General features: G+C 39.1%; 1 protein-coding gene across 1 annotated transcript; it reads right to left on the reverse strand.

The window, feature by feature from the left end:
• Positions 1-9651: 9651 nt before the first annotated feature.
• GATM (glycine amidinotransferase) lies at positions 9652-24385 on the reverse strand. The gene is made up of 9 exons (XM_017665515.3): positions 24216-24385; positions 22607-22822; positions 17385-17580; positions 16432-16622; positions 15340-15477; positions 15046-15210; positions 13831-13894; positions 13220-13336; positions 9652-10678 (listed from the first exon to the last, which is right to left on the reverse strand). Exons 1-9 carry the CDS (start codon positions 24282-24284, stop codon positions 10560-10562), a joined length of 1275 nt encoding a protein of 424 aa, XP_017521004.3. The 5' UTR covers positions 24285-24385; the 3' UTR covers positions 9652-10559.
• Positions 24386-25604: the final 1219 nt, after the last annotated feature.

Raw genomic sequence — 25604 nt, forward strand, 5'->3', positions numbered from 1 at the left:
TTCTAAGAGTTTTATGGTTTTGTGACTTACATGCAGGTCTTTGATCCATTTTGAGTTTACTTTTGTGTATGGGGTTAGACAGTAATCCAGTTTCATTCTCTTGCATATAGCTGTCCAGTTTTGCCAACACCAGTTGTTATCAATGATACTTTCATTTAAAAAATAATAAAGTTATTTATAACTACATAAATAGATATTAAATATATGTAGTTAATGCATATGCTATATATAATATATAGTTATATTTATATTCCAGTTATAATACTGCAACAACAAATATGCCCCTGCTTGAGAAAAGAACAAATCTGAACCTTTTCTGTGTAGGTAAGAATAGGAAAGGTGAAAAATGCTCTAGGAGTCTGATATGTTTAAGACATCAGGTTGATACCTCTCCTTGTTAGCAGGTAGTAGGGCATTCATTTCTTGACTTGGAGGAGAGTACAGAAGATAATTATGTTGATTTCCCTCCCTCTTCTTATTCCATTTTGTTTTTTATTCTTTGGTCCAGCCACTGAATTAGTCACTCTTTTCCTGTCTTCTCCCATAACTTTGTGTACAGGAGCAGGGGGAAAAGAGAGATTTGTGAAGAAAGGAGCCTTCCAGAAGTTTATTCTTAGAGGCTTTCTGCCCCTGCTTTTGAATACTTGTTGATAATTTATTCTGTAGGTGCTGATCAAAGTGTAGTTATTAGCAATTACTATGATAAGTATACCAAGCCCACCTCATGAAACTCTACTGCTGGCAATGCTATTTATCAGGGTAAAACTGTCATACATTAATCCATATTCATTCATGTGGTCTGAAATCACCTACTAAATGAGAATCTGTGGGTTGTAGGGCTCAATAATCCACATTTTTGGAAGACTTCCGGGTGGTTCTCATGCACATTAAATTGTTTTATGTGTTCAAACATTTTATAAGAAGGAAGGGATCAGTTTCAGCATGAAGAGAATCAGAAAAAAAACAGTAGAGAAGAAAATCAGGAAAATTTTATGACTATCTTCATATTGTTAGAAAAAGCATAACACCTAAATGTGATTTATTCCCATCAGGAGGTTTAAACGTTTTAACAATAAGGTATTGACAAAGAGCCATGTGGTGAAAAATATGCCAGGAAGTGGGGGTGGGGTGGGAATTGATAAGGAACAGGCTGTACCTAATATTTGGGAAAAGAAAGAAGTTTTAAACTTGCCAATAAAATTAAAACAAATGTAAGGGAAAGCCTAATATGGATATAATTTGCTTAGGTGGCCTCTGGGTAAGAATATAAACCCTGTAGTACTTAGCCAATGAGGAACCAGGTGAGGGACCCCCGTGCTAGAGAATAAATTGCTCATGCCAACTGCCCTAGGTATGCCTGCTTACCAGACATCCGATATTGCAAGACTGCTATTAAAGCCCCTTCCACTATTCTCTTTGTCTCCGTGTTCACTTGTTGAATTTGGACCAGTGAGTGCATGACGAGGAAGGAAGTACTATTAGACTCTTCTCTTAGTATTTGACTTTTACATGTCATTACATTGCAGATTAATCACTTTCAGTTGAAGATTAGGTAGAACCTCATGAATTATACAATTAAATAGGTTTTGAAATACAGAAATTACCTTAGTACTTGCATCAGGTTTCAAAAGATGCTGCTGAAATTGTGTTTTGAGCTCAGAAAATATGTCTCTGTATAAAGCAACTTGATATGACTTGTGACTGAAACAGCATTAGTTGTCATCTAAATGACTTTACCATACTATAAGTTTTGCACATAAGCACTGTTTTGCTTTGTAATTTTAGGTTGAATTTATTAAGAAACACTATCAAGTCTTTAGCAAAAGCAATATCTAAAGCTGTTCTGTGTTCCATAACAGTAGTTGAGGGCAGTTCTCCTCTTCCAGAAGAATTTCAATCAGAGCCTGAGCTAACAAAGTTGCAAGTAAAAGCTTTACCATTGCTAAGCCATTGAGCTGCTTCATGGGAGGGCAAGTCGGGATATTCATACAATTCTTCAGACATTTAAAAACTCAGTAGTGAACTCCTTCAGTAATCAACAACTGACCAGTATTGGTAACATCTACTGACCCAGCAAAAGCCAAGGAAAACCACTCAGGATCTTTTGGCTTCTTGCTAATTGACTTGATGTTGCTCCCAATGTCCTCAGCTCTCTATATATGCTTTGCCATCTAGTTTGATCAAATATAGTGCTTTGCCATCTAATTTGATCAAAATAATCCACAGTCTGCTGTGTCTTAGAAGCATGACATTTGAAGTCTTCTTTTCATGTTTTGCCATGATGGGTATTCACTGGCACTAAAAAAAAAAAAAAGAAATATCAAGTGCAAAAGCACTTGAAACACTGTCAAGTTATAACTATGTCAGTGTGATCTGTGAGGTTATTAACTGTGTCAGTGTAATTCACAATGTGCAAGCAGCAGTGTGAAGCAGTGATAGCACCACAAAGTCTCTGTGGCAAGTACTCAAATTGGCTATTGTAGCCCCAAAGCAGCCCTAGACATATATAAATGAGTGAGTGTGTCTGTGCCCCAGGAAAACATCATTTATAGACAGTGAAATGTGAATTTCATGTAATCTTCACATGTCATGAAATGTTTTTTAATTTTTTCAACTATTAAAGAATGCAAAAACCACCTTTAGCTCATAGGACGTTAAAAACAGATGGCAGTCCAGATTTGACCTGGAGGCTGTAATTTGCTGAACCCTGCTCTAGAGGATGAACCAAGGGGAAGAGTGCTTGAAGAGAAAGTCTAGGAAATGGCTTCTGGAACTCTCCATTTGTTGAACTCAGAGGAGACAGTTCCTGACAGTGTAGTGGAGCAAACTTCAGATAAAAGGGGATTGACGTGGATGGTAAGAAAATGGATATGAGAAATACAAGCAAGTCTTTCATGAAATTTTGCTCTGAAAGGGAGAAAAAAAATGAGAGGCAGCTGGGGAATTATGAGATTTAAGAATTTTTTGTTGATATAGGAGAGACTTGAACATGAGCGCTCAAACTTTATTTTCTTTCTTTTTTAATAAGAAAAATAATTTCTATTTTCAAGTTTGTTAGAAAGGTCAAATGAAATAAAATATGTATTGTACCCAGACAATGCCAATTATGTGGTAGGGTCTCAATAATAGGTATTAATATTAATATACATTCACTGTTTTTTTTGTAAAAAACAACAGAGGTCATGCTTCTCATGTTACTTTGTTGATAGGTTCATAAACTCTTATTTAAAATTAGGAGTAGGGTGTTTTGTGTTAAATAGGAGGTTAACCAATTGGTCAACATTTTGTAACTTCAATAATTTTGATTTTGTAACTTCCTCAGCTTTCCTCCTTCTAGATTGCATTCTAACCTAATTCAGTCTGTCTTCACATGGAAGCCACTTTCTTCCCTTAGGTCATTTTCATTGTCTTGCCTCAGTGTGTATATAGGAGGAAGTTAACATGGTGACTTCTTATTCCACTGTCTTCATCCAAAATCCTCTGGTGGTTTATTTTTATTGTTATTAATTTTTTAAATGTAACTTTTTCCCCTTTAAGTCATAGATGGAATTACCGTATGACCCAGGTTTCACTCCTCCAAGAGAAATGAAAGCATATGTCCACACAAAAGTCTGTACACAAATGCTCATAGCAATATTATTCATAATAGCCAAAATGTGTAAATAACCCACATATTCACCAACTGATGCAGAGACAAAGTGTGGAATAGCCCTACAATGGAATTTTGTTCAGCCATAGAAAGGAATAAAGTACTAATATGAGCTACAAAATGGATGAAATTTGAAAACATTTTGCTAAATGAAAGAAGCCAATCACAAAAGACCACATATTGTATTATTCTGTTTGTGTGAAATGTCCAGAAAAGACAAATATATAGAGACAGCAAGTAGATTAGTAATGGCCTAGGGCTTGGAAGAGAAATGGGGAGTGACTGCTAATGAGTATGGGGTTTCTTTGTGGGATGATACTTTATAGTCCGTGTCTGATAATCTAATATCTGGAGTCCCTATAGATAATGTTTCTGTTGAATGTTTTGCTGAAGGGGTCTTTTTTCCTCCTGTGTCTGTCTTTTTTTGGTTGTGTGTAGGACTGTTTATATGAAATTTTAATATTAGAAATAATTTGAAGCCTAGATGGATGTTATATTTTTCAAAGAAGAATTTTGATTGCTTTTTTCAGGCACCTAGGAGTGCCAGAAATCAGGTATCATATTAATCAAATTCCAGGCTAGAGATTTTCTGGACTGCCCACGTGATTTTAAGCTGGGCTGCAGATAATGCAGGAGCTGATTTACTTCCACTTCACCTTAATTCCTAGTGTGCAACTGGTGTCGTGCTTCACATGAGAGCCTGAAACAAAAGAAACATCAGTAATACTGATCCTGTCTTTATTTTAAATTTGATATTTTGTTCATCATGGATTTTTTCATTAGTTTTAATTAATAATACTGCATTAAAGTATTATTTGACTAGATTACTAAGTTTTTTGGTCCCCCTAAATTTTGTGCCCAAGGTGAGTACTTCACTGGCCTCACCCTATTTCCAGTGTTGGGATTTTTATAGCCTGTGAGTTTGAAGAGGCAAAGTTGTTAGTCCCCCCAACTTCCTACAAAATTTCATAAAAGTCTAGGGGGCAGTCCCTCAATTTCCTCCTTTATTAAGCTAGTTGGAATGAATTGTCTAAAGACTTACACACAGTTATGGACCAAAGTGGATGAAACATAAACAATTACCTTCATTTTCTTCTGAAAATGCCCTAAAGTGATAGTTGAGGAGTAACAAGGTAAAAACCCACAAGAATGAAGAGAAGGGAGACAAGACAAGAGCAAATGAGGGTTGTCCACAAATTTTTGGAATATGAGACATTTGATGGAGGAGTGATATGTGACCTAGACCGCAGGGTCCAGGAAGCAGAGACCTTCTGTCAACAGAGACAGATAGTGAGAAATGTGCCAGTTCACCCCACAGAATCCCACAGAAAATGTGTTCTCATTATTAGTTGCTGGAGAGAGGCAAAAACAATTTGCATTCTCATGTCATGGTCTACAATATTCATTTACTGTGTCACCTCAGGGATATTTGAATTCTCCCATGTATTGTCACAGCCTGGTCAGGGGGGACCTAGATCTAATAGAAATGCACAATCAATACACTATATTGATGATATTATGATTATCTTAGAAACTAAGGATCAAGCTAAAAGTGACCTTACTAAGGTCATAAATCATATGACTTATTGGAGATGATTACTAACTCCAAAACAATCCAGGGCTCCCTACAGACTGTAAAATGTAGGGGGACTGCATGAGGTGGAGCAGCCTATGGCATATTGGAGACATAGGAACAAATTGTCATTGCTCCCCACCTCTCAGACAAAACAAGGGACTCAACACATAGTGGACCTATTTTGCTTTTGGGAAAATCATATCCCTCACTTAGGGATAGATATTAAGTCCAATCCATAAACTTATCCAGGAAAAGGCTGTATTTGGATGAGGACCATATGATCCAAATAATGAAAGGATTAGAGGTGATGACTGTCTGTACTTGTGCCAACTGGATTTTCTGGCAAAAGCCCATAGCCACTGATCAATGGTGACCTCTGGGCTTTTGAACTAAAAAGGTACCAAATGCTACTGTCTAGTATACTCCTTCTGAAAGACAGTTACAAGCTTGTTATTGAGCTATGAAATAGCTCCAATAACTGAAAGATATAAGATTATATCAAGACCAGAAATATCCAACATGCCATGGGTGATATCAGAAAATCACTACAAGGAAGACAATGTCCAAAGAAGTTTCATCCTAAAATGGAAATGGTATACACAGGAGCATGCTACTATGAGTTTCCATGGGAGGAATTCATTGTATCCACAGCTAGTAGCTTCTTTTCCCTTAGTGTTAACTATAGAGCTTCCCAAGGAGGATTTGCCTATTGTTGTTTGGCCCCTGCCGATGCTCAAACTCATTATAAAAATTGCCTTATTTGCCAAGAGGAAAGACAGAAACCTTAGTTCTGGAGAAATATTCCCAGGAGAAAAGGTCCATCATGTAACTGGCTAGTAGATTATAATTGTCCCTTTACCTATTGTTTGGGGGGACTTAAATATTGGCAGGACTTGATACATTATCTTGGGTTTGGCTTCACACACCAATGGCTAAAGCCAGTGCTGCTAATACTATCAAAGGACTGTAATAACAATAACATACAGTACCAGTTTTGCTCTCCTTACATTTCATTAGAGCAGATCACAACACTCACTTCACTGCCTATATAGTAGGGAAACAATGGGCAGAGGAAATCACATTCAGTAATAAGCTTAAAGTGATGGGTTACTGGGATATTGAAATAGACAATTAAAAATCTTTAAAAAATGAGTAAAAAGTGATTGAAGAGCCAGTCCACAAAATTACAGCATTGTGTCTTATAACATGAGGGGGATTAAAGGTAGAGCTCCATGAGATAATTAGGTAAAAGATTTTTAATATTGTAGAAGCTAATAAAACTTATAATACTGATATTGACAATCAAATGTATTGGGATATTGAATTTTAACCCCTTGAGGATATTATCCCTGTGGAAGAGGACTGGCCTGAATAAAATTTTGATCTGAGCAATGATAGGTTGATTACAGTTCCTTAATCTTTCAAGAGATACATATTCTAAAATACAGATGGCTCAGAACAGGTAGACAAGCAAACAGTAAAGCTAATTTAAAAATATGAGGAAATTTATGCTGGAATTTCTGGATGGCTCATCTGTTTAAATCCATACTAACTTCTCAAGGGTTATTACAAATGTGTGGAACCTGTAGTTATAATTTGTCTTTGATTACATACTATCATAAGGCAAGTAATGGCTCGCAAAGTAAGAGTGATCATTTTGTTATAAAAAGGCCTTGACAGTCAATCAGGGGATATGCTGTGCTGAGGGTTAATTCCTACAAGCCTTAAATTGATTGGTTTGAGCTGTTTTGCTAAAATAAGAAACATGTACCACATGACACACTGACCACTGGCCAAGGCCTAAAGTCTAATTACTAGTGTTGCTTTGTAACCATGGGTGGGAAGTTTCAGGGAAAAATGTTGGTATTACTTATTGGTAATGGTGAATTGATGAGCTGCACCTGGTCTGAGACGTCCTAGGGTTCTGTCATTGGAGCTAGTTACATAGCAAGTATATGTTCAGATGACCGACATGGGTTGAGAAACTCTGGTTGAGACTCCACCTTGGGCTCCTTGGTTCTGCGAGGGTCCATGCCCACACTGTGGTTCCTGACCTGAGAAAGTGTCTAGCCGGCTGTTACAGACAGGTAATGGATGGAGCTCAGGCTTGTCTGCCCTGGACCTCTTGCCATGAGGCAGCCTTTGACTGCAAGTGCACTAAGTAATGGGAATCTGAGTATTTTTAATATTATTCCAATTTCTAAAAAAAAAAAACCAACCGTGTGCGTCCATTAAGCTGGCTATGAAAGTCTGAGTAGTGTCTTGTTACGTCCTCCCGAACCGGTGGCTAGTGCTCCTGTGTAAGTAACAAGCTAACACACTGTAGTGGTGAGATCCATGAACTTTATTATAAAAGGCTATTCCTGAATACCATGAACTTTATTATAAAAGGCTATTCCTGAAAGGAAAACCTTGCTTTTTACAGGGATTAGATCTGTCCTACAATGTCAATATTAGATATTTTTATTTGAAATTAAGTTCACTTTTTCACTTTTTATGACAGTGGGTTCGTCCTACTGTTCATAGGTGTTTCCTCTAGAGAGTTAATTACGAAGCTGCGTAGTTTTCCCTGGAAGAGTGGTAACCCCAAGTTGTTGGGTGTGTGATCTAGAAACCTGATGTTTGCAGCAGCAGATGGTGGCCCTTTTGCCAGCTACAGTTCAGAGAAGCCACTGGGTCACAGGAGTTATGGATGAGATAGAAAAGGAAACCTGATAGCAACCCTGTGGTGAAGATGAGGTTGCCTCTGTTTTCCTCCACAACCTTGACAAGACAGCACACCCACAAGCAATGTCATACTAGCAGAGACTTTATTAAAACATTCAATTGCACTATCTTTGTTAAAATAATTGTCTTATTGAATAACAATACAGAAATGACAAGATGTGAAAGAGGGAAGAGTACAGGATGGCCTGGCCAACTGAGTCAGTTATGGTAATAGTGTCAAGCCTGCAGTGCCTTTGCACATCCAGATAACGTCCACAGACAGCTGGACACAGGACCTGAAGCCCAGGATAAGGTCTAGACTAGGTCTGGGCCTAGGGCCTCCCCTCCCATGTAGCCCCTGGGAGTTATCAGTGGGTATGCGGGAGGGGAAGTCCTGTGCACAGATGAGATCACCCAGGAGGTGAGAAGAGGCCCTAGGACAGGACCCTGTGAACATCTACCTCTTAAGGGTAGGAAGACTAAGTGAAGGAACTTGAAAATGGCGAGAAGAAATGGGAGAAAGCGGTTATCACAGAAATGCAAATGCAAACAGTGAGGCACATTCAAAGTCTGCTCATGAAGGTCTCAAGTGTCCACCAGAAATGACACTTGAGAGGTCAGGGACATCCGTAGCACACTGTGGTGACAACATAGAATCAGATAGCAGAAGACTGAGGAATAAGTAAAAGGTGGACGACTGGAGATAGCAGATGTATTCCTTCTGGAAGCTTAGCTCTGAAGGAAAATGAAATTGCCAGAGGAAGAGTTTTTGTTTCAAACATTATTTTGAGTATGACTATTTGCTGAGGAAGAACAGAACACACACACAAAGGCAGTCGTTGTAATTGATACAGTGAGTTTCTGGAAGAGGAGAGGAAGAGTTAAAGGACAGTTGTGTGGATTAGACCTGGTCAAAAGGTTCACTTCTTTTTCTGCAGCTGTGGGAAGAGTGTTCCTTTGTAGTGGGATGAGAAGGAAAGACAAACAATGAGATGGAGGCCTGACTTTCCTCTTCAGTAGCTTAGTAAAGGCAAGAAGAGAAAGAGCTTCCACCAGAGGATGCAAATGCAGAGAAATCTATGGGGGAATAGGAGCAAAGAGGCTGAGAGAACTGACACCTGATGGCCTCCTTTTCTCTGTGAAAAATGAAATAGTAAGAGAACATAAAGAAGGCTTGGAATAGCCGCTGAGGAGAACGTGGAGGGTGTATAATAGAATTGGGAATATATATCCTAAGGGTGTGCTGACCCACAGGGCTGTATAGATTTCTTAAGCAGAACTCAGTCCAAGTGCATAACAATAGGTGTTTCTGTGGTAGATAAAAAATGACACCAGAATACAAAGGAGTCTGAGGTGTTGGCAAGAACAGGGTTAAAATCTATGACTCATTTCAAAGTGTATCTGCCTCACCCACTGACCCCCAGATTTTTTTTGTGAATCAGAACATTTGGCAATTGAGAATGGAGATTCTTTTTCTTTTCTGGGGCCTAAGATTAGTCCCTTATATTCAGAAGTCATTCAGATATTTCTGAATGAATCAATTAACTAATAAATAAAATCTAACTCTGCTAGATAATTCTGAATACAGTATCAGGTTTAAATTTTTATCTCCCATGGATGAATATGCTGATTACTTCAGAGCACTGCAATTCTGTCCCAAGACCCTTATTCCTATAATTTACTTACACTTTAAGTAGACTAATGCTAAACTCCAATAAAATCCATTCTATAACACAAAAGTTTATTAGAATAAAAATACATGTACAGTATCCAACATAAAAATTATTTCACATTGCATGTAGATTTTACCTCCATTTAGTATTTTTAATGCTTTTTAAAATCTGCACTTTAAATATTTTGCATACCTGTAAACAAATCTTAGATTACCAAAGATGCAGTGTATACATTAGATATTGAACATCAAAATTTAGGGATGGGAACTAACACTAATATCCTATTGCACTAAATATTTCTGTAAAATTTTGGACAGAAAAGAAAGAGATTCAAATAAATCACTTAAAATGAGGTAAGTTGTATGAAAAGGTTTTAGTAGCAAATATCACAAGTGTTGAGATGAGAATAATAAAAACATTCATGGAAAATTCATTTAAATGTTTGCATAGTCTAGGTTATTTAAAAAACATCTAAAACTATTGCTATTAGAAAAAGAGACAATATCTGTTTCTACTTAAGGTAATTATCTGATTCTAAATCTTTCATTTAGAAAAAAAAAAGTGATACAAACATTCAGGAGTCTAGCAAAAAGTGGAAAAAAAAAAAAAGGATTAGGACCAATATTTCAAGCTGCCTTTTGGAAAGAAAATTAAAAACAGAGGTAGATGGTTAAATATTAGCAGCCAAGTTACTCAATTACTAGTTTTGTCTTGGTACACATTCACCAAATTTTAATACCTGACGCCAAATAGTAAGTAAATAACTTTAGAAGTAGAAAGTAAGACCTAGCACAAGTTATTTTCCTCACATCAAAGAAAAGTAATAAAAATAAACCAGGCTTAGGACCCCTATTAAGGATATGATTGTTTAAAGCACTACAGTTCATGAACTTATTAGAGGAGGAGAGTGGACCTTGTCCCTAAGCTTTCTAGGCTTGTTTGAAGCTAAGCCCCTTCAGGCCTGGTCAAAGTACGACTGCAGAGTGCCTCGGCGCCGGACATCACAGGTCCAGCAGTGGAAGCCTCCTCCCAGGGAATTGGCATTACGAATGTTAACCTTAATGGTACTGATACCTGCATTGAAAGAGAGAGACATGGTCAGTTAGATGGACTCCCATGAATATCCTCCTACAGAAAGTAAACCTAAAAAAGGGTGGGAATCCTGTGGTTAGTCTACCCCAACCCAGGAGAGTCTTTCAATTTTGTCACCAATTATATTGCATCTTTCTGTATTCCACTGCTGATAAACCTTCACCAGAAAGTCAGCAGAGACTCTGAAGTCTATTTTGTTCTAGACAGTTCACAAGTCAACAGGTTGGATGAGCAGATATATTTGCCAAATGTTCAAAGACAATCAAGTACTAAAATTTCAAGGACATTTAAAATTATACTTTTACTTTGTCAGACTGTTTCTAATTTTATTATGCCAATTTAGTAGGAAAAGTGTAATTTAGCCAACCTGAAGAGTTGACTTTACTTACTTACATATAAACAGAGTTTATCTGACATGAGTAACCTTACCAGACCACCTTAAGGAACCATGGAACAGAGCTCATATTTAGTATCTGGGTTGTGTGGTCAGGTACGATCAGATCTACTCAATTTAATCTGGCACCATTTATGTTGACATGGTTAAATACCAACCAACCAATGGTATTTAGGAAGACTTTGTTGTGTTTGGCATAATGGGATTTTAGAAAGAAAATCTTTCTTCTCTCTCAAGGAATTTCATTATTTTTTGGGGAAAAATAAGTTACAGAATCACTGAAGGTGACTATAGTCACTACATCATTGGTATAGTCAGGGAGGGGAAGGCAGCAGGAGCCGTCAGGAAAGACTTTCCTGAAAAAGTGAGACTGAGAAGGACTTCAAAAACTCAGAATAGGGATTGGAAGGGGTTAAGGAGTGGGCTTGGGATAAGAAATAGGCTTTTAAGCATAAACCTATGTCCTGATAGACATATCTTATTCAGATGGCTATAACTATATTAATCCTGACTTGGAGAGAATTGCTTGATAAAGTTTGCTTTAATGAGTTCCTGTGTCTAAAAAGACTTATTTAAAAATAAAATTATAAAGCAGCTACACACTCCCTTATGATCTTCTGAGGTAGGGCAGGGACATAGGACAAGCACCATGATTAATTTTTCCTGCCTATGAAGAAAAATGCTGATATATAAACAGTACAGTAAGAACAGGAGGAGGAGGGACTCCATCTTAAGCATAAGATTCCATTTTAAAAACCAGGGAGCTGGGCAGTAAGATTCTTAACATATTTTATGGTAATCAGACAATAAGCTACCCTAACTTAAGGCAGGGAAAATAGTCCTAAATGATATGACCCTACTGCTCAAGGGTAACAACTATCTTGGAGAAGAACAGGATCAAGAAGTTCCTTGTGTTAAGTTTATCTTATAGGATATCTAGGAAAGACTATGGATGGTAAAATAATGTCTCTCATTGGAGATAGACATTGAGACCACATGTCAAGCCTATGTCCCTGAGGCTCTTTGCCCAATTCTTGAAAGCCTTAAAAGACAGAATCCTAAGCCTTTAAACACACCTCCTCTCTGAGGTTTCCCATACTCCCCCTTCTTTTGAGTGTGTACTTTGCCTTAAATAAAGACTTCTCACTGCTCAAAAAAAATTATAAAGCAGCTATGGGTGCTTAATAATTTTTAAGTTGAGAAACAGTAAAATCTTAATGGACAGAGAAACTGAACCCAGCAAGTAGGTTATTATATGAAACCAGAAATATGTGGCATAGTATTAAGGGTCATATCCTTAGATCAGGCTCCATCTGAATGGAAGCCAATCCTTTTAAACTAATACTACAGTAACAAGAGATGTATCAAAGTTGCAAATAACTTCTTCTCGGTATTATGCCCAAAATATATAAGACATAAATTAGAACATGACTCAGTTTCACCAATTATATTGCCTGGCTTTATGTGACACTTAGGATTTGTCAAGTATGTTAACTGTAATAAACAAACATACATACTTCTGTACTCCACATAATAGCCGTATCAAACCCTTTCAACACTTTTCCAATAGCATTAGAATTACTGGTCTAAAATTTGTTATCAGGATAAGCAAACTCCCACCCAAACAAAACCAGTTCTGCTTCTCAGTTCAAAGCTGAATAATTTACTAACAATCCTCTATTTGCATTTATTTTGTTCGTTGTGCTTATCACATATAAAAGTCACTTTTGTATGTGTATCCTTGTAAGTCCTTTAAAAATTACTTTTACAGGACCCCCAATAATTTATTTGGAGAGGGCTCACTATTCTACATGCTCTTCTGCAAAGGATAGTTCTTCATAAATGGGCACCTGGAGGTTAGGTAAGTCATAGAAGATTGATGAAGTTATTATTGCTAAGGGGCTGTCAGAGGAGCCAATCTTAAAAGATCTTAAAAGATCTCAACCTTTTAAGGTTAGGATTGTTGAAAACAAAAAATATTGTGCATCTATGAAGTAAGAACTGGTACCTCTAAAAAGAATGGAAAATGAATTAGATAAATACTACACTAGACCTGGCAAGGCATTTTTTCAGGTCTTCTCAGATAAAACTTTTCCTGTTTGACAACATGTTTCATTTATTATACATACCCAGCTTTTCAAACATCTTTTGAATTGGGACTTCATTGGCATCTACCATAACACGCTTTTCGTCTAGCATTAAGACATTCATGGAAAGCCATTTGGATGACATCCAGAGTGGGTGATCTAAAAATAGCAACAGACTGTTAAATCCTATCTGCTATCATTTTGTTTAAAGCAAGGATTTGAAAGTAAAGATATTAAAATGACTTCAATTCTTTAAACAGTTCACTTTCCCTGTGAAAGTTTATTTTAATCTTAAGATAATTTACCTATAAATATTATGACTTGATCTATACTCATTACACATTTGGATTTCAACTTGGTTTCTTTAAAAAGTCATTTCTTGCTTTACGTGATGTTGTTTTATACTGATTTTTCCTGTCTACTCACTTTCATTTTCTATGGAAGGAGTGGGTGTGAACACAACTCCCAGCCTTGTTCTGGTACCCATAACCCCAAGTGCTTTGTTTACTACTTTTTTTTTTTTTTAACTAGTTTACTTCTTACTGGGGAAACATTTTCTCTAGATTGCAGAGATCTGGGCTACTGTCTATGGGTGAAAGATCCTCAGTTACTGAAGGAACCGTTTAGTCTTGAGTATATAAAAGTAAACCTACCATCAGGGATGACTGGTATTGGAGGAGTAACTATAGTCCATCCTGCTTTCTTGAAAAGATCGATCTGCAAGATCAAAAAAAAACAACCCCCACCAAGAGGCTTAAATCTATATATACTATTCTTATCATTCTTAGTTTCTGTTAGCCCTTATGATTAATCATGCTTTTTGAGAAGCTGTCTTCTCAACTGCCAAAATAAAGAAATTAAAATTTCAAAACACTTGGGTGATTTTGTCTGAATCCTAATTAATGACATACATAAAATCTCCATATTACCAGATTAAAGTTAAAAAGCAACAGAAACATTAAAGCTTTGAAAATATTCTTGTGCTTTTGTCAGGTTTCAGAGATTTTAAAATACCAAAGATACTTACCTTGAGAAATTCTCATTACAGAAAATGAAAATATTAATCTATTAAATTGCAGAAAACAAAAATGTGACTATGTCAAACCTGTAGTCCATCCAGTTCATAGTGTGTCACTTTATATCCATTAGGAATGTACTTCCAAAAAACTATAATTGTCCTTATGACCTATTATAATTCAGCCATCCCTATGTTCATATACCCACTTAGTATATCAGTAAAGTGAAATGAATGATATTGCTCATTGGATCTAAATATATGGGCTAGAAATGAACAGTAACGTGGTCAAAGTGAGTTTTAAAAGGTGTACTGTGGCCTAGCAAGTAACACAAAATCACTTACTGCCCAACTGGAAGTTGGGAGCAGCAGGTGGAGGGAGGGGGCTGCAGGGGAAGGGGAAGGGCCAGGTGCAGTGCAGCAGCTCCGCTCCTCCCTGCAGAGGGAAGAAGATACCCACTGCCCAGTGGCATTGCCCAGACATGCAGAGATCATCTTGTTTGCAATTTAGCTGCTATGGAACCCTGGCTGCAAGTTATGAGATGATATCAGTCTTTTTGCTTAGAAACAAAACACACATGTACAGACCTGAGGCTTTGACTGCAGTAAGCAGCCAAGGCCAAAGTCTGATGACACTACACTAATTGTCATGGCTATAGTGTGCATTTGTGAGTGCTGGGCATCTTGAAGCAAATACATCACAAGTAATCCAATGTGTGCTTATAATAATGTTGAGCATTGCTGAATCTGTCATTTAGAACCATTAGGAATCAGAGAAGGGCTTGAAATAAAAGTGGGAATTACTTCAGTTGCTAGACTTACTGCTTTACCAGTGTCTTAAGCACTCCCTTACCTGGTGACACGGTCGGTCAGGGTTGGAAAGCACAAGACCAGGTCCAATAATATTGAAGGTGGCATCAATATGCATTGGGTTGGGATCTTTAAAGGAGATGATATGCACTCTGTAGTCTGGAGCAAGATGCCTTCGCATCCATTCAATACCCAGGTAGTTTGTCACCTGAAAATAAAAGGAAGACACAAATCTCTAAAAGATTTGGTTCTATGTTTAGATAAGTGAAAATATTTCAGTCTGGAAATAAAAAATACAGTAATAAAGTATGACATTTCAGAGGCAGCCTTTATTAACCTGGCTTCTCTGTGCAAAAATATCTCTTCCAGCTCGAATGAAGTCAGCAGCATCAAAGCATGGCTCAAACTCAGTTGTCACAAATTTTCCCTGAGCTGCCAATTTGTGTCTGTCTTCTACAGAACGGATGGGGTAATCCTAATTGGAAGAAGAATGAACACATACAATGCATTGGTTCATGAAGAATGATTTATAGGGCATTCATTACTAAGTTAATACAACACCATCATTTCCCAAAACATCACTACCCTGTTCTAGACTAAAACACACACAGGGAAGATATAACCAAACCAAAACAAACAACAAAAAGTAAAAAACTGGGTATGACAGCACTTTCCTGATGCTTAGAAGCAACTGGTACTGAGGCAGTTATGATTCTGAAAATATTCTGTGACCCACCCATTGATTTATGTAGCTGTCTACAGTATGGAAAGCCAACAGGATGAAGTCATTCTGTTCTTTTAGAAAAGGAATTTGGTCCTCAGCCTAACTCATACCATAAAATGAGATGCCATGCGTCCTCTGCCAAGTTTGATTTGGTACGGTGGAATGCATTCATTACTTACTTTTGTCTTTAAAACCCTAGAAGAAATTCTGATTTTCTGATTCTTTCTATAAGTGATCAAATAATACTTGATCTAATAAAAGACATATATTTATTTTTACAATGAATTTGGCCTGTAAACCAAATTCTTTTCTAGGAGAGGATAATGGAGTATAGTCTAGTGACTTTTCTGTCTCTACCAAGAAATACCTGTGTACCATTAGGCAAGTTTTCCTTCCTGTAAGGGAATGATACTGCTCCTTCAGAAGGGTTTGTAAGGAACAAGCAGGCCTGAGCATGAGAATAAAGCACTCAGCTCAAGTCCTAGCATATGCTAAGCACCAAATAAGTGTTAGCTATTATCATTACTGTTATCATCACAATATTATTTACTCTTATTTCCATCATAAAATAATTTTTAAAAAGTAAACGATGCTCTCAGTTTCTGAAATGCATACTAAATACAAGGTATCAGAAAAATCTCAATCTTATTCTCTGTGGATTACTTAGAAAAGTTACTAATAAACTCACCTGTAATTTGGACTTACCTGGTCATAAAGCTCATCAGCCATTGTGGGCTTAGGAGCCGTTGTCCACTTGGCGCCACGGTGGAAGTAGTCTTTGATAATTGACCGGTATGCACGGTACTCAAAGAAGCGAGCACGCCATGCCATGGGAGCCTCAATAATCTCATTTCCCACAACTATCAGAATGTCTCGAGGCATTGCACCATACAAACCTGTCAGACCAAAAAGTTCACGACAGCCTCAGTAATGCCAATATGGAAGACAGAGAGGTCTATATAATATGACCCCATTATGTGGTGGAAAAAAAATTACAGAAAACCAGCATGTGTACATATATAATTACATGCAAATGGAAAAAATATAGAATGATACATACTGGATTGTTAACATGACTTCTGTGTGGGGATGGCAAAGCCAAGCCAACCCCCCAAAAGAGACGAAAAGGGGGAAAAAAATGAAGCAGTGAGGTCCTTGTCCAAAGAGATCCTGAATTACCAAGTTTTCCCCTCTTGTAAGCTCCTTTCTCACTACAAGAAACAGTGTTTCAGGGAATATCATGACCACAGATAAAAACTGGGCTGAGGAACACTTTTAAAACTATAAACAAGAACACTGAACTCAGGCTCAAGAACAATCTTGTAGCAATGTCAGTTCAAACTAAAATGGTAATGTCTATTCCTATCTTAATTCTTGTACTTAAGGAAAATTAAATGGAAGCCACTATTCTTATGTAAAGAAATGGCCATATAGTTTGAAAAACTGCTTCTTTCAAAGAGATTCGCATTTACAGTAGAGTTTAGAATATGTTCATCTTAATCATATCAAAAAGAAACTGTTCCTAAATAATCTTTAAAGTTTCAAAGTATTATTAAAACAAAAGAATCTCTGAGAAATTATTGGCATGTTCTCCTTACACACTAAGAAGTAAATTAAAAAATAAGACACTAACAGTTTAGGTATCTGACATCACTTACCTGAAGACTCAAAATCAGGAGTTTTATACTTCAGTGACCAGTCGATGGGGTCAGGTCTCCTCACGGTCACTCCTTCCATTTTTAAAATATTGCACATTTCCTCAATTTCAGCAACAGCTTTTTTTAAGTGATCTTTGGGAAAATAATGGCCTCCATGCTTCTGATAAAATGGCCAGTACTTTTCATATGTGTTAGCCTAGAAGCAGCAGAAAGTAAGTGAAATACTTACTAGAGAAAAACTCAACTCATGATAGTTTCATAGGCAGTGAATAATGATTCATGCAGCTTAGCACAACTGAGACTAAGACCACGTCTTCTCCAGTGTCGATCCCCAGCACCAAGCACACTGCTTCTGGAAAGACACTATTTGGTGAGAGTGAATGCTAAATTCTCTTGACGTCTGCAGACCTTTAGCTCCCCCTGCCTGAGGTATCATGTCCTAGCACTCAGCATGTCTGCCCTCAGATGGGCTTGGAATCCTTTTGGGCCAGTTTTTACAGGCTTCCTAGACACAACAGGACACAGGTGCCCCATTGGACAGTTTCAACAAAGTCAAATAACAACCACACACACACAAAAATAGCGTGAGAGAATAAAAGCACACCCATACTAAAATAAAAGCCCTGGGCTATCATGTTTCTCAGATTCTGTCTAGGAAACAGCACTGCAAGGTATTTTGTGAGAAAAACGACAATCCCCCTTAAAGGTTAAGGACACACTCTTAAGTGTGCTTTTTTTCTCTTAAAGATCCATGACTGATCTTCTTATTCAACAGAATTAGCACTTGGCAAAATGATGCATCAGTGCAAGTCTGCCTTTGGTATTTCCTACCCTTCCCTGTCAACACCTTACTCAACAGCTCTCCTCTCCCCAATCCATCCCACTCTCATACTGTTTCAGGTCCTTCTGTCAGAGAATAACATAATTTGATAAATGAATTTGCAAATTTTTAGCAGCTGCAAAAAAAAAAAAAATTCGGAAGCATCCAAGGGTTATACGCACTTTAAAAGACAACTGAATGGAAAACAGTTGAATGCTTTAAAAAGGCTCGATTTGCTAAAAATGACTGTTGAGTTAGGGTAGGTATGACTGTAAAATTCTGCTTTTTGAAAGTATAAAAATGTACGATTCTTCATCTGGATAGTTTTGCATGCATTTCTCAGTCAATTTATTGGGAAATACAGGCAATACATATGGATGTAATTTATCAAGATGAGATGAAGCAGAATTCCAAGCAGAAGATCTAAATGCCAAGAAAAAGCCTTGGACTTTCACCAAAACATTGGCAAAACAATGTACATTTATACATATACATATTTAAAAAAATATTTTATTTGTGTCATTGATAACCAACTACCAGTCCTGATTGTGTCAAATAAGGTTTTCATTACAAATTGACAATTTGAGATAGTGGTAAAGTGGGGAATTTGAGATAGTGGTGAAGAAGGGGAAAATGGTAATGAGATAGAGTATGTCTGTGTAGCTCTTTAATGTCTAAGACAATGTCTTTTCCAAATTTTCTGCCTCTACTTCCATTTTCACCTCAGTATGATAAATATCTCACATATGGAGGCAGACCTGCCTCTTGACAGTTCAGTGTCTAGGTTCACATCAGTAAGGCTGGAGCGGTGCCTGGTGGGGAAGGAGTAAGAATCTGAAAGGCATGACTTTTCCAAACTAGCAGACATGAAGGATGCCACTAAAGCTTTAAAACAAGGCCTGGTAAACTAAAGTTCATGGGCCAGATCTCCCCATTGCCTGTTTTTATAAATAGTTTCATGAGAACACAGATGCACTCATTAATTTACAGTTGCTTTTGCACTACAGTGTCAGAGTTGAGAGATGAGTAGTTGTGGCAGAGACCTACTGTCTGCAAAGCCTGAAGTATTTATTATCTGGTGCCATATGGGAAAAGTTTGCCAACTCCAGACTAAATTATTAATTAGTTGCTTTACTTTTGAAGATCTATAGGCAAACAACAGTCTTGATTTCTAGACCTTGAAGGACACTATCAGTGATAAAAATGTGAGTTTTTAAGATCAAACCATTTTTTTAAAAACAAAACAAAAAAGTACTCCACTGTTTTCTACTCCTCCGAAGTGCTTCAGCAGCAACCAGAAGCAGAGGATAATGACTCTTTATATTCCTCTCTGACACATACTGGTACTACTCATCCATTCACCACTTCCTCCTTCTCATGCTAGGCACATCTCCTGCAGTCCACTAAAGGACAAGCTTTTGAAAATTTAACACTGGGTTATAGCACATGCACAGCCATGTTGTCTTGCCAGACACATTCCAAAGTATTCCATGTGACTATTTGTGGAGTGAAGCTTGCCTTGATAAAGAAGAAGTAAACTTCCCTGGGAGAAAAAAGTTATATGAACAAGTGTGAATTTCCTTGTATAAACTCATATTCTAGCTAAGGCTGAACAAAGTCCAAATGATCAGGGCATACTACATTTTCCAAGAAATAGGTGGAAATTATTTACACTTCCTTTATAATCCTGCTAAATGAGTTAGCAATCATTTACAAAGTGCCTGCAAGATAAAAACACACTATATTAAAAGCTTAGCATATGATGTTTTTAATAACCTGCTGCAGAGATGTAGCTGTATTCCTAGAAACTCTACAGTCTTTAAGAGCCTAAAATCCTTTAGGGGGGCTGCCAGGTAAAATTTTAAATTCTGTCTTTGGAAGGTTAGGAAATCTCAATGGAAACTTCCTATTTATCCAGTGGCAAACTTTTATTAACCTTGATTGACTTTCTATTTTAGAAAAGGTCCTCTATGAAGGGTTTTATACAAAAGCAAAACAAAAAGCACATATCTGATGGAAAGTATTCACTATGTTTTACAGAATAAAAAGCCATATAGCTCTTTAAAATTGTTGCTTCCTGATCACTGTTCCTTACTCCGATAAATATATCCAGCACTTATATTTTCCAACATGCCTTACGTCTAATTTCATATAAACAGTTCACTACATTATCTTTCATTGTTCCCAAACTGATTACTACATTGTCTCATGTTTCTCCAACTACAAGGTGAGGCCTTGCCTTCTAGGGGCCATGAATATCCTAGATTTAATTGGCTCTCCCTCAGTACCTAATTCAGTATGTGGCCTAAAGCCGAAATAACCAAATGAATGAAATCAATGCTGCTAGTGCTAGTAATATCTATAACCATTATACCCCTGATGTACTTTTGTAATGTAACTGGCAAACTGGATCATCCATACAAATATAATGAGTTATTTCTTTTCCTTTAAAATCCTTAACATGTAACCTATTACCTCCATATTTAATCTCATTAGGTAGATAGCAAGCCTCTTAATATCTTCATTTTACTGAGGCCCAGAAATTTGTGGAACCTTGCACAAGATCGAACAGCTGATTAACTGAGACTAGTAGTGTCTAGTTTTTATCAAATACCTAATTCAATTCTGGTCACCTGACTTAAGCCTAAGTACACTTTCCAAGAGTGAGAAAGAACTCAATGTCTAAGAATTCTGATTCTCACATGGTATAAAAGGCAACAATTTTAAAGAAAATTAGAAGGATAAACTGTTGCCTGGATCTGAAATTTAATTTCATCCAATTAAAATGGTTAGGAGATGGGGCATCTTTTCAAGAAAAAGACTTTAAAAAGTTGACTTTTTAAAACATGTCAATGATCTATAATCTGTTTGTCAAATTTCAAGTATCAGAATCGAAGGTAATTTCACAATATGAAGTTATTACCTTATTACCCTATCTTCAAGATCTAACTCAAGAATCATTTTCTTGGAGAACTTCCTAACTATCCAGGCACCTGATCATTGCTTTCTCCTTAGCTCTCCTGACACTTCAGCTGCCTTAGCAGTTGCTTGGCAATAAGATACTTAGTATCTGTCTTCATTTCTAGTGAAGATCATCTCTATCCAAACAGAAAGCAGGTTCTCTTGTGATAGTACCTCTGGAGCCATGGCCCAAGGTAGGCAACATTTCTGATGAAGAGGACATGGTGTAACAGGATTTATTTACTCAATCTATGTTACAAATAAAAATGTAAATATTCAGGAAGAATTTAAGTACACTGAAGATATATTCATAACCCGTTATGAATGGAAACTTAGGCTCCATCTTCAATGTGGATTGCATTTCTTTAGATATGGGGCCCTCATGAAGTATACAATCTGAACACCCACCAAAAGAGGCCCTGGCCATAAGAATATTACAGATAAAGAACACTAGGAGTTTTTTTTTAAAAAGGGAGATATTGTTGTCAGGAAAATCCTGGAAGGCTTCATAGAAGGTGCCACTGGAATGAGGTGGTAGGAAGAGTGGTAGGTTTAAATTGCATATGAGGGGTGCAGGAAGATAGGTGGAACTGTCCTAGGTGGGAGCAAAGGCATGAGACTTGTTTGGGGAATAGTGAACAGTCTAGTTTCGCTGCTTATGTGTCTATCTTATAAAGTCTGCTGCAAACTAAGGTGAAATATTAGAGGTGAGGAGGACCCAAACAGGAATGAACATCTGCTGACCTATCCTACTAACACATCTCTAAGGTGAGCCAGTGACTGAAATGAAGAGTCATGGAGAGGCAGACTGTGAAGGATCTTGAATACCATAAGGATTTTATCCTAAGGTTCTGTGGGCGGGAGGATTTGGAAACTATAGGCGTGACCGGAACAAGATAAATTACACGAATGAACTCTTTTCTGATAGAAGGTGCAGAGAAGGGTGAGTTGGGGAGACCAGTGGGGAGTTAACTGAAATAGTCTAGGAAGGAGATGAGATCCTGACCTCAGGCAGTGGTAGAGGGATGGCGGCAAGCTTCCTTTTGACAGAACACTTGTTAGATCTTGGAGAATGGATGTGGAGGGTGTGGTAGAAGGCAAAAATCAAAGGTTATTCTTTGGTGTTTTGGCTTGAGTAAAAAGGCATGCTAAAAACTAAAAAGAAGGAATGAGGAAGGGTCCAGTTTAGCAGTGTGGCTAGCAATGGAACTCAGGTGTGTAAAGTTCAAGGTCCTGTGGCAATAGCCAGTAAAGAGCTTAATTAAAATGTCTCTCTGGAGAGAGATCTGGACTAGACTGGTGGTGGGAGCTGAAGCTCTGAGTACAGCTAAGAGAAGAGGGCCAAAGTGAAATTGTGTTCAACCCCAATATTACAGCCAGTGAAGGAAGATGATATGAGGAATAGCGAAAAAATTCAGATATGTGAATACCCTTGCTTTACCTTCACCTCCACAGTGAATAGTGGAACACAGGCGTTTTCTGCTCTGCCCACAATCACTTCCTCCAAAGGGTCCCATTCATTGTAAGAGGAGACAGGGCAGTCCTTGGGCAGAGGCTCTGTGGCCTTGTCAGCTGCGAAGGAATTTCGGGAGGAAGCCGTAGCTGCCTGGGTGCTCTGGAAAGTTCGCTGCACCCATCCTGTTAAAATTCGTCCAAGCTTCCAAGAACAAAGAGAAGATTATTATGTAGTACTATACAATAAGGGGAGGGAGAAATAACAGGTGGGGCTTTAGAGTCATTCAAAGCCTAAAATCCTTTAGGGGGGTTTTACCTTCTTGTTTGTTTATACTTTCTTTTTTGTATATTATGTTAATTGGCATAACTCTTTAAAGCCCCTCAAAAGATTCTGTCCCCAATGACCATAAGCAGCCATTTCTTGGAAGGGTTTTCTGCCATCAAGCTTTAAGCTGCTCTTCCACGGAGGACTGGTCACCCTCTTGCCAGAAAACCACAGAAAGCTGCTGCTTGTCTCCTTGCCAAGCCCAGCTGGGGGAGGGACCCTCATTTCCCTTTTAGGATGAACGGTTACCGGTATTAGGCTTCCCCCTCCCCAAAATGAAAATATAGAAGCATATGTAATAAAGGACTTTATCCTTCAGAACAATGAGCTTCAAACAAAATTTTTCCTTGCTGACACACTTCACATGCTTTGGCACTTCATTCTGAGAATGACCAAGTGCCATCTGCTCTATTTTACAGACGGTTCACACCATCCTAGCCAAGAGAGGCACAAATTTAAACTAGAAAGAATCAAGAGCTTCAAAAAAGCCTTTTGAAAATGCAGGGCCTCTAAAAATCTAAAGCAGGGAGAGTTGTTCACCAGCTGGGCAAACCTCAACCCTTAAACGTCTATCTTACTGTTAAAAACCTTAGGAAGGAGGCAGGAGGGGAGCCAGGGTGGAAACCAACACAAGAGGGAGAGTGGCAGCTGTTCCGGAACCAGTTGCTGAGGAGAACCAAACTGCTAAGCTATTCCTGTCCTAGGAGCTAGGGAGGGTCTGCAGGCGCGTGCTTACACACCCGGGATGCGAAGGGCGGGGACGTGAGAATCGAACTTGCTCGAACTCCTCTCTCCACGCAAGACTCCATGTTATACTTGGATTGGGCCTGCTCGCTCCCATTCCTTCCCCAATTCCCACTTTGCGTCATCGCCAGACCATCCGCCCCCCACGCATTTTCCCCAACTCTGTCCACTCAGGGCACTGACCCCCACCCAAAACGCCCTCTTTGTACCAATAAGGGTTACTCGTTGCCTCCACCCCTCACCCCAGGCCGGAAGCGCCGTAGCGCAACCCAGGTCTGGCTGCGAGCGCGGAGCGCCCTGTGCTCACGGCCCCCTCGGAGGGCATCTCTACCCACGGACTGTGGCCCCAACGCAAGCCCCCTTCCCCTGGGGCGTCCGCCAAGCTCCCGGCAGCCAGTAAAGGCTCTTGAAGCCGAGGTTCCGAGGGGCACCCAGTGGGTAATCGTCATGCAGGGCTGGCTGGGGAAGGCGAGGGAACGCGATGGGGGGCGCACGCGGCCATGGGACGAGGCGGCGGTGCACGCACCCGAGACCCGATGTAATGCAGCGCCTCGGCGCCGCGGCTCCCACCGCGCAGACACCGCACCCGCAGCATCGCCCCGCGCCCGGCTGGTCCACACGCTGAACCTTCCGGTGTTCTGTCGCGTCCGTCCGAGTGGCCTGCAAGCGCGCCAACAGCGGCGTGCCAACCCGCGGCCCGTAGGCTTTTGTCGCCTCGCCCCGCCCCCGCCGCCTCCCGCGCTCCCCATTGGCTGCCGGGAACAGGTGGCGGGGCCCGCGGAGCGCACGCCCAAGCGCAGGCTTCCCGCAGTACGAGCTGATGGAAACTCGGGCGGCGCCGGGTCAAGTTTCGCAGCTGGTTCTTTTTTAGCTCGTGCGCCCGCCTGCTGGCGTTTGCTGCACGCCGCGAAGCCCAGCCCGGGTCCGCCGAAGGAGGCCCGCTAGTGCTTCAGGCAAGGTGGAGGGGGCGTGGGGACGCGGCTTCTGTCGAAATAAATTAATAATGTGTATATACACCGTTTTAAATTTACATTCATGAATTTAAATATGCAAACCATGAGTACAGTCGCACGTTTAAATTCGTCTGTGTGCACTGATTCAGCCTTAATCAGTTTACAGTGAACGAAACCACCTAAAGTTTAGGTGGTTTTAGGACCACGCCGGAGGACTGGAGGGGTGTAAGTCTAGAACTCAGGTTATCCTCTCCCCACAGTGCTGCGCTAACCGCCCTCACGCCTGTTCGGTGTTAATTTGACATACTCGCCGTTTCAAATTGTTTTTGGCCATGTGCCTCTGGCGTGAGAAACTCAACCATGAAAACAGAAATAGATGGCCAGAAATAAGGGAGGATTACAGATACTTTCTTCCCTTTCATTTTCTTATTTAAATTTTTGTTTCAATTTGATTAGGATACGTTTGTTAGAAAAGTGCTGTAGTTCCCTAATTGCTGCGGATTTGTGCAGAACTAGAAAACTCAGTTTAACATTTCAACTCCTACCAGGAAAGGGGGCAGAGAAATTTGAGTATTTCAGTTTTTGTACCTACGAAATATGTAATTATTTTTAATGGGCTGCTTTTTTAATTGTGGTCGCTGTCTTAAACTTATTTTCCAAAGTTCATTGATGGAAGGAACCAGACAAGCAGGATGGCATGGTGGAAACTGTGGAGAGACACCCAGAGCGCTGGGTTCTAGTCTTGACTCTATTACAGACTTAACTGTGTGTCTTTTGCAGTTGCAATCTTCTTATCCTCAAAGGGAGAACAATCGCCTTCATTGTTTCTAGCACACAGGGTTGTGGAGGAGCCAGGAGGGCTTTTACAAGAATATGAGGCAATATTTACCAACGTGAACAATAAGGAGGCCTCCAAATGTAACAGGGTGAAAGGAAGCAGTAAGGCTAGGTTATCTTAGCTC

The sequence above is a fragment of the Manis javanica genome, chromosome 8, assembly GCF_040802235.1.
Source record: "Manis javanica isolate MJ-LG chromosome 8, MJ_LKY, whole genome shotgun sequence".
Lineage (NCBI taxonomy): Eukaryota > Metazoa > Chordata > Mammalia > Pholidota > Manidae > Manis > Manis javanica.

Coding starts and splice junctions, on each gene's coding strand:
- GATM (XM_017665515.3), bottom strand. CDS start 24,284: ATGCTGCGGGTGCGGTGTCTGCGCGGTGGGAGCCGCGGCGCCGAGGCG. Junction 22,823..24,215: donor TGCATTACATCGGGTCTCGG/GTGCGTGCACCG, acceptor TGTTCTTGGAAG/CTTGGACGAATTTTAACAGG. Junction 15,478..16,431: donor CTGATGAGCTTTATGACCAG/GTAAGTCCAAAT, acceptor TCTTCCAATTAG/GATTACCCCATCCGTTCTGT.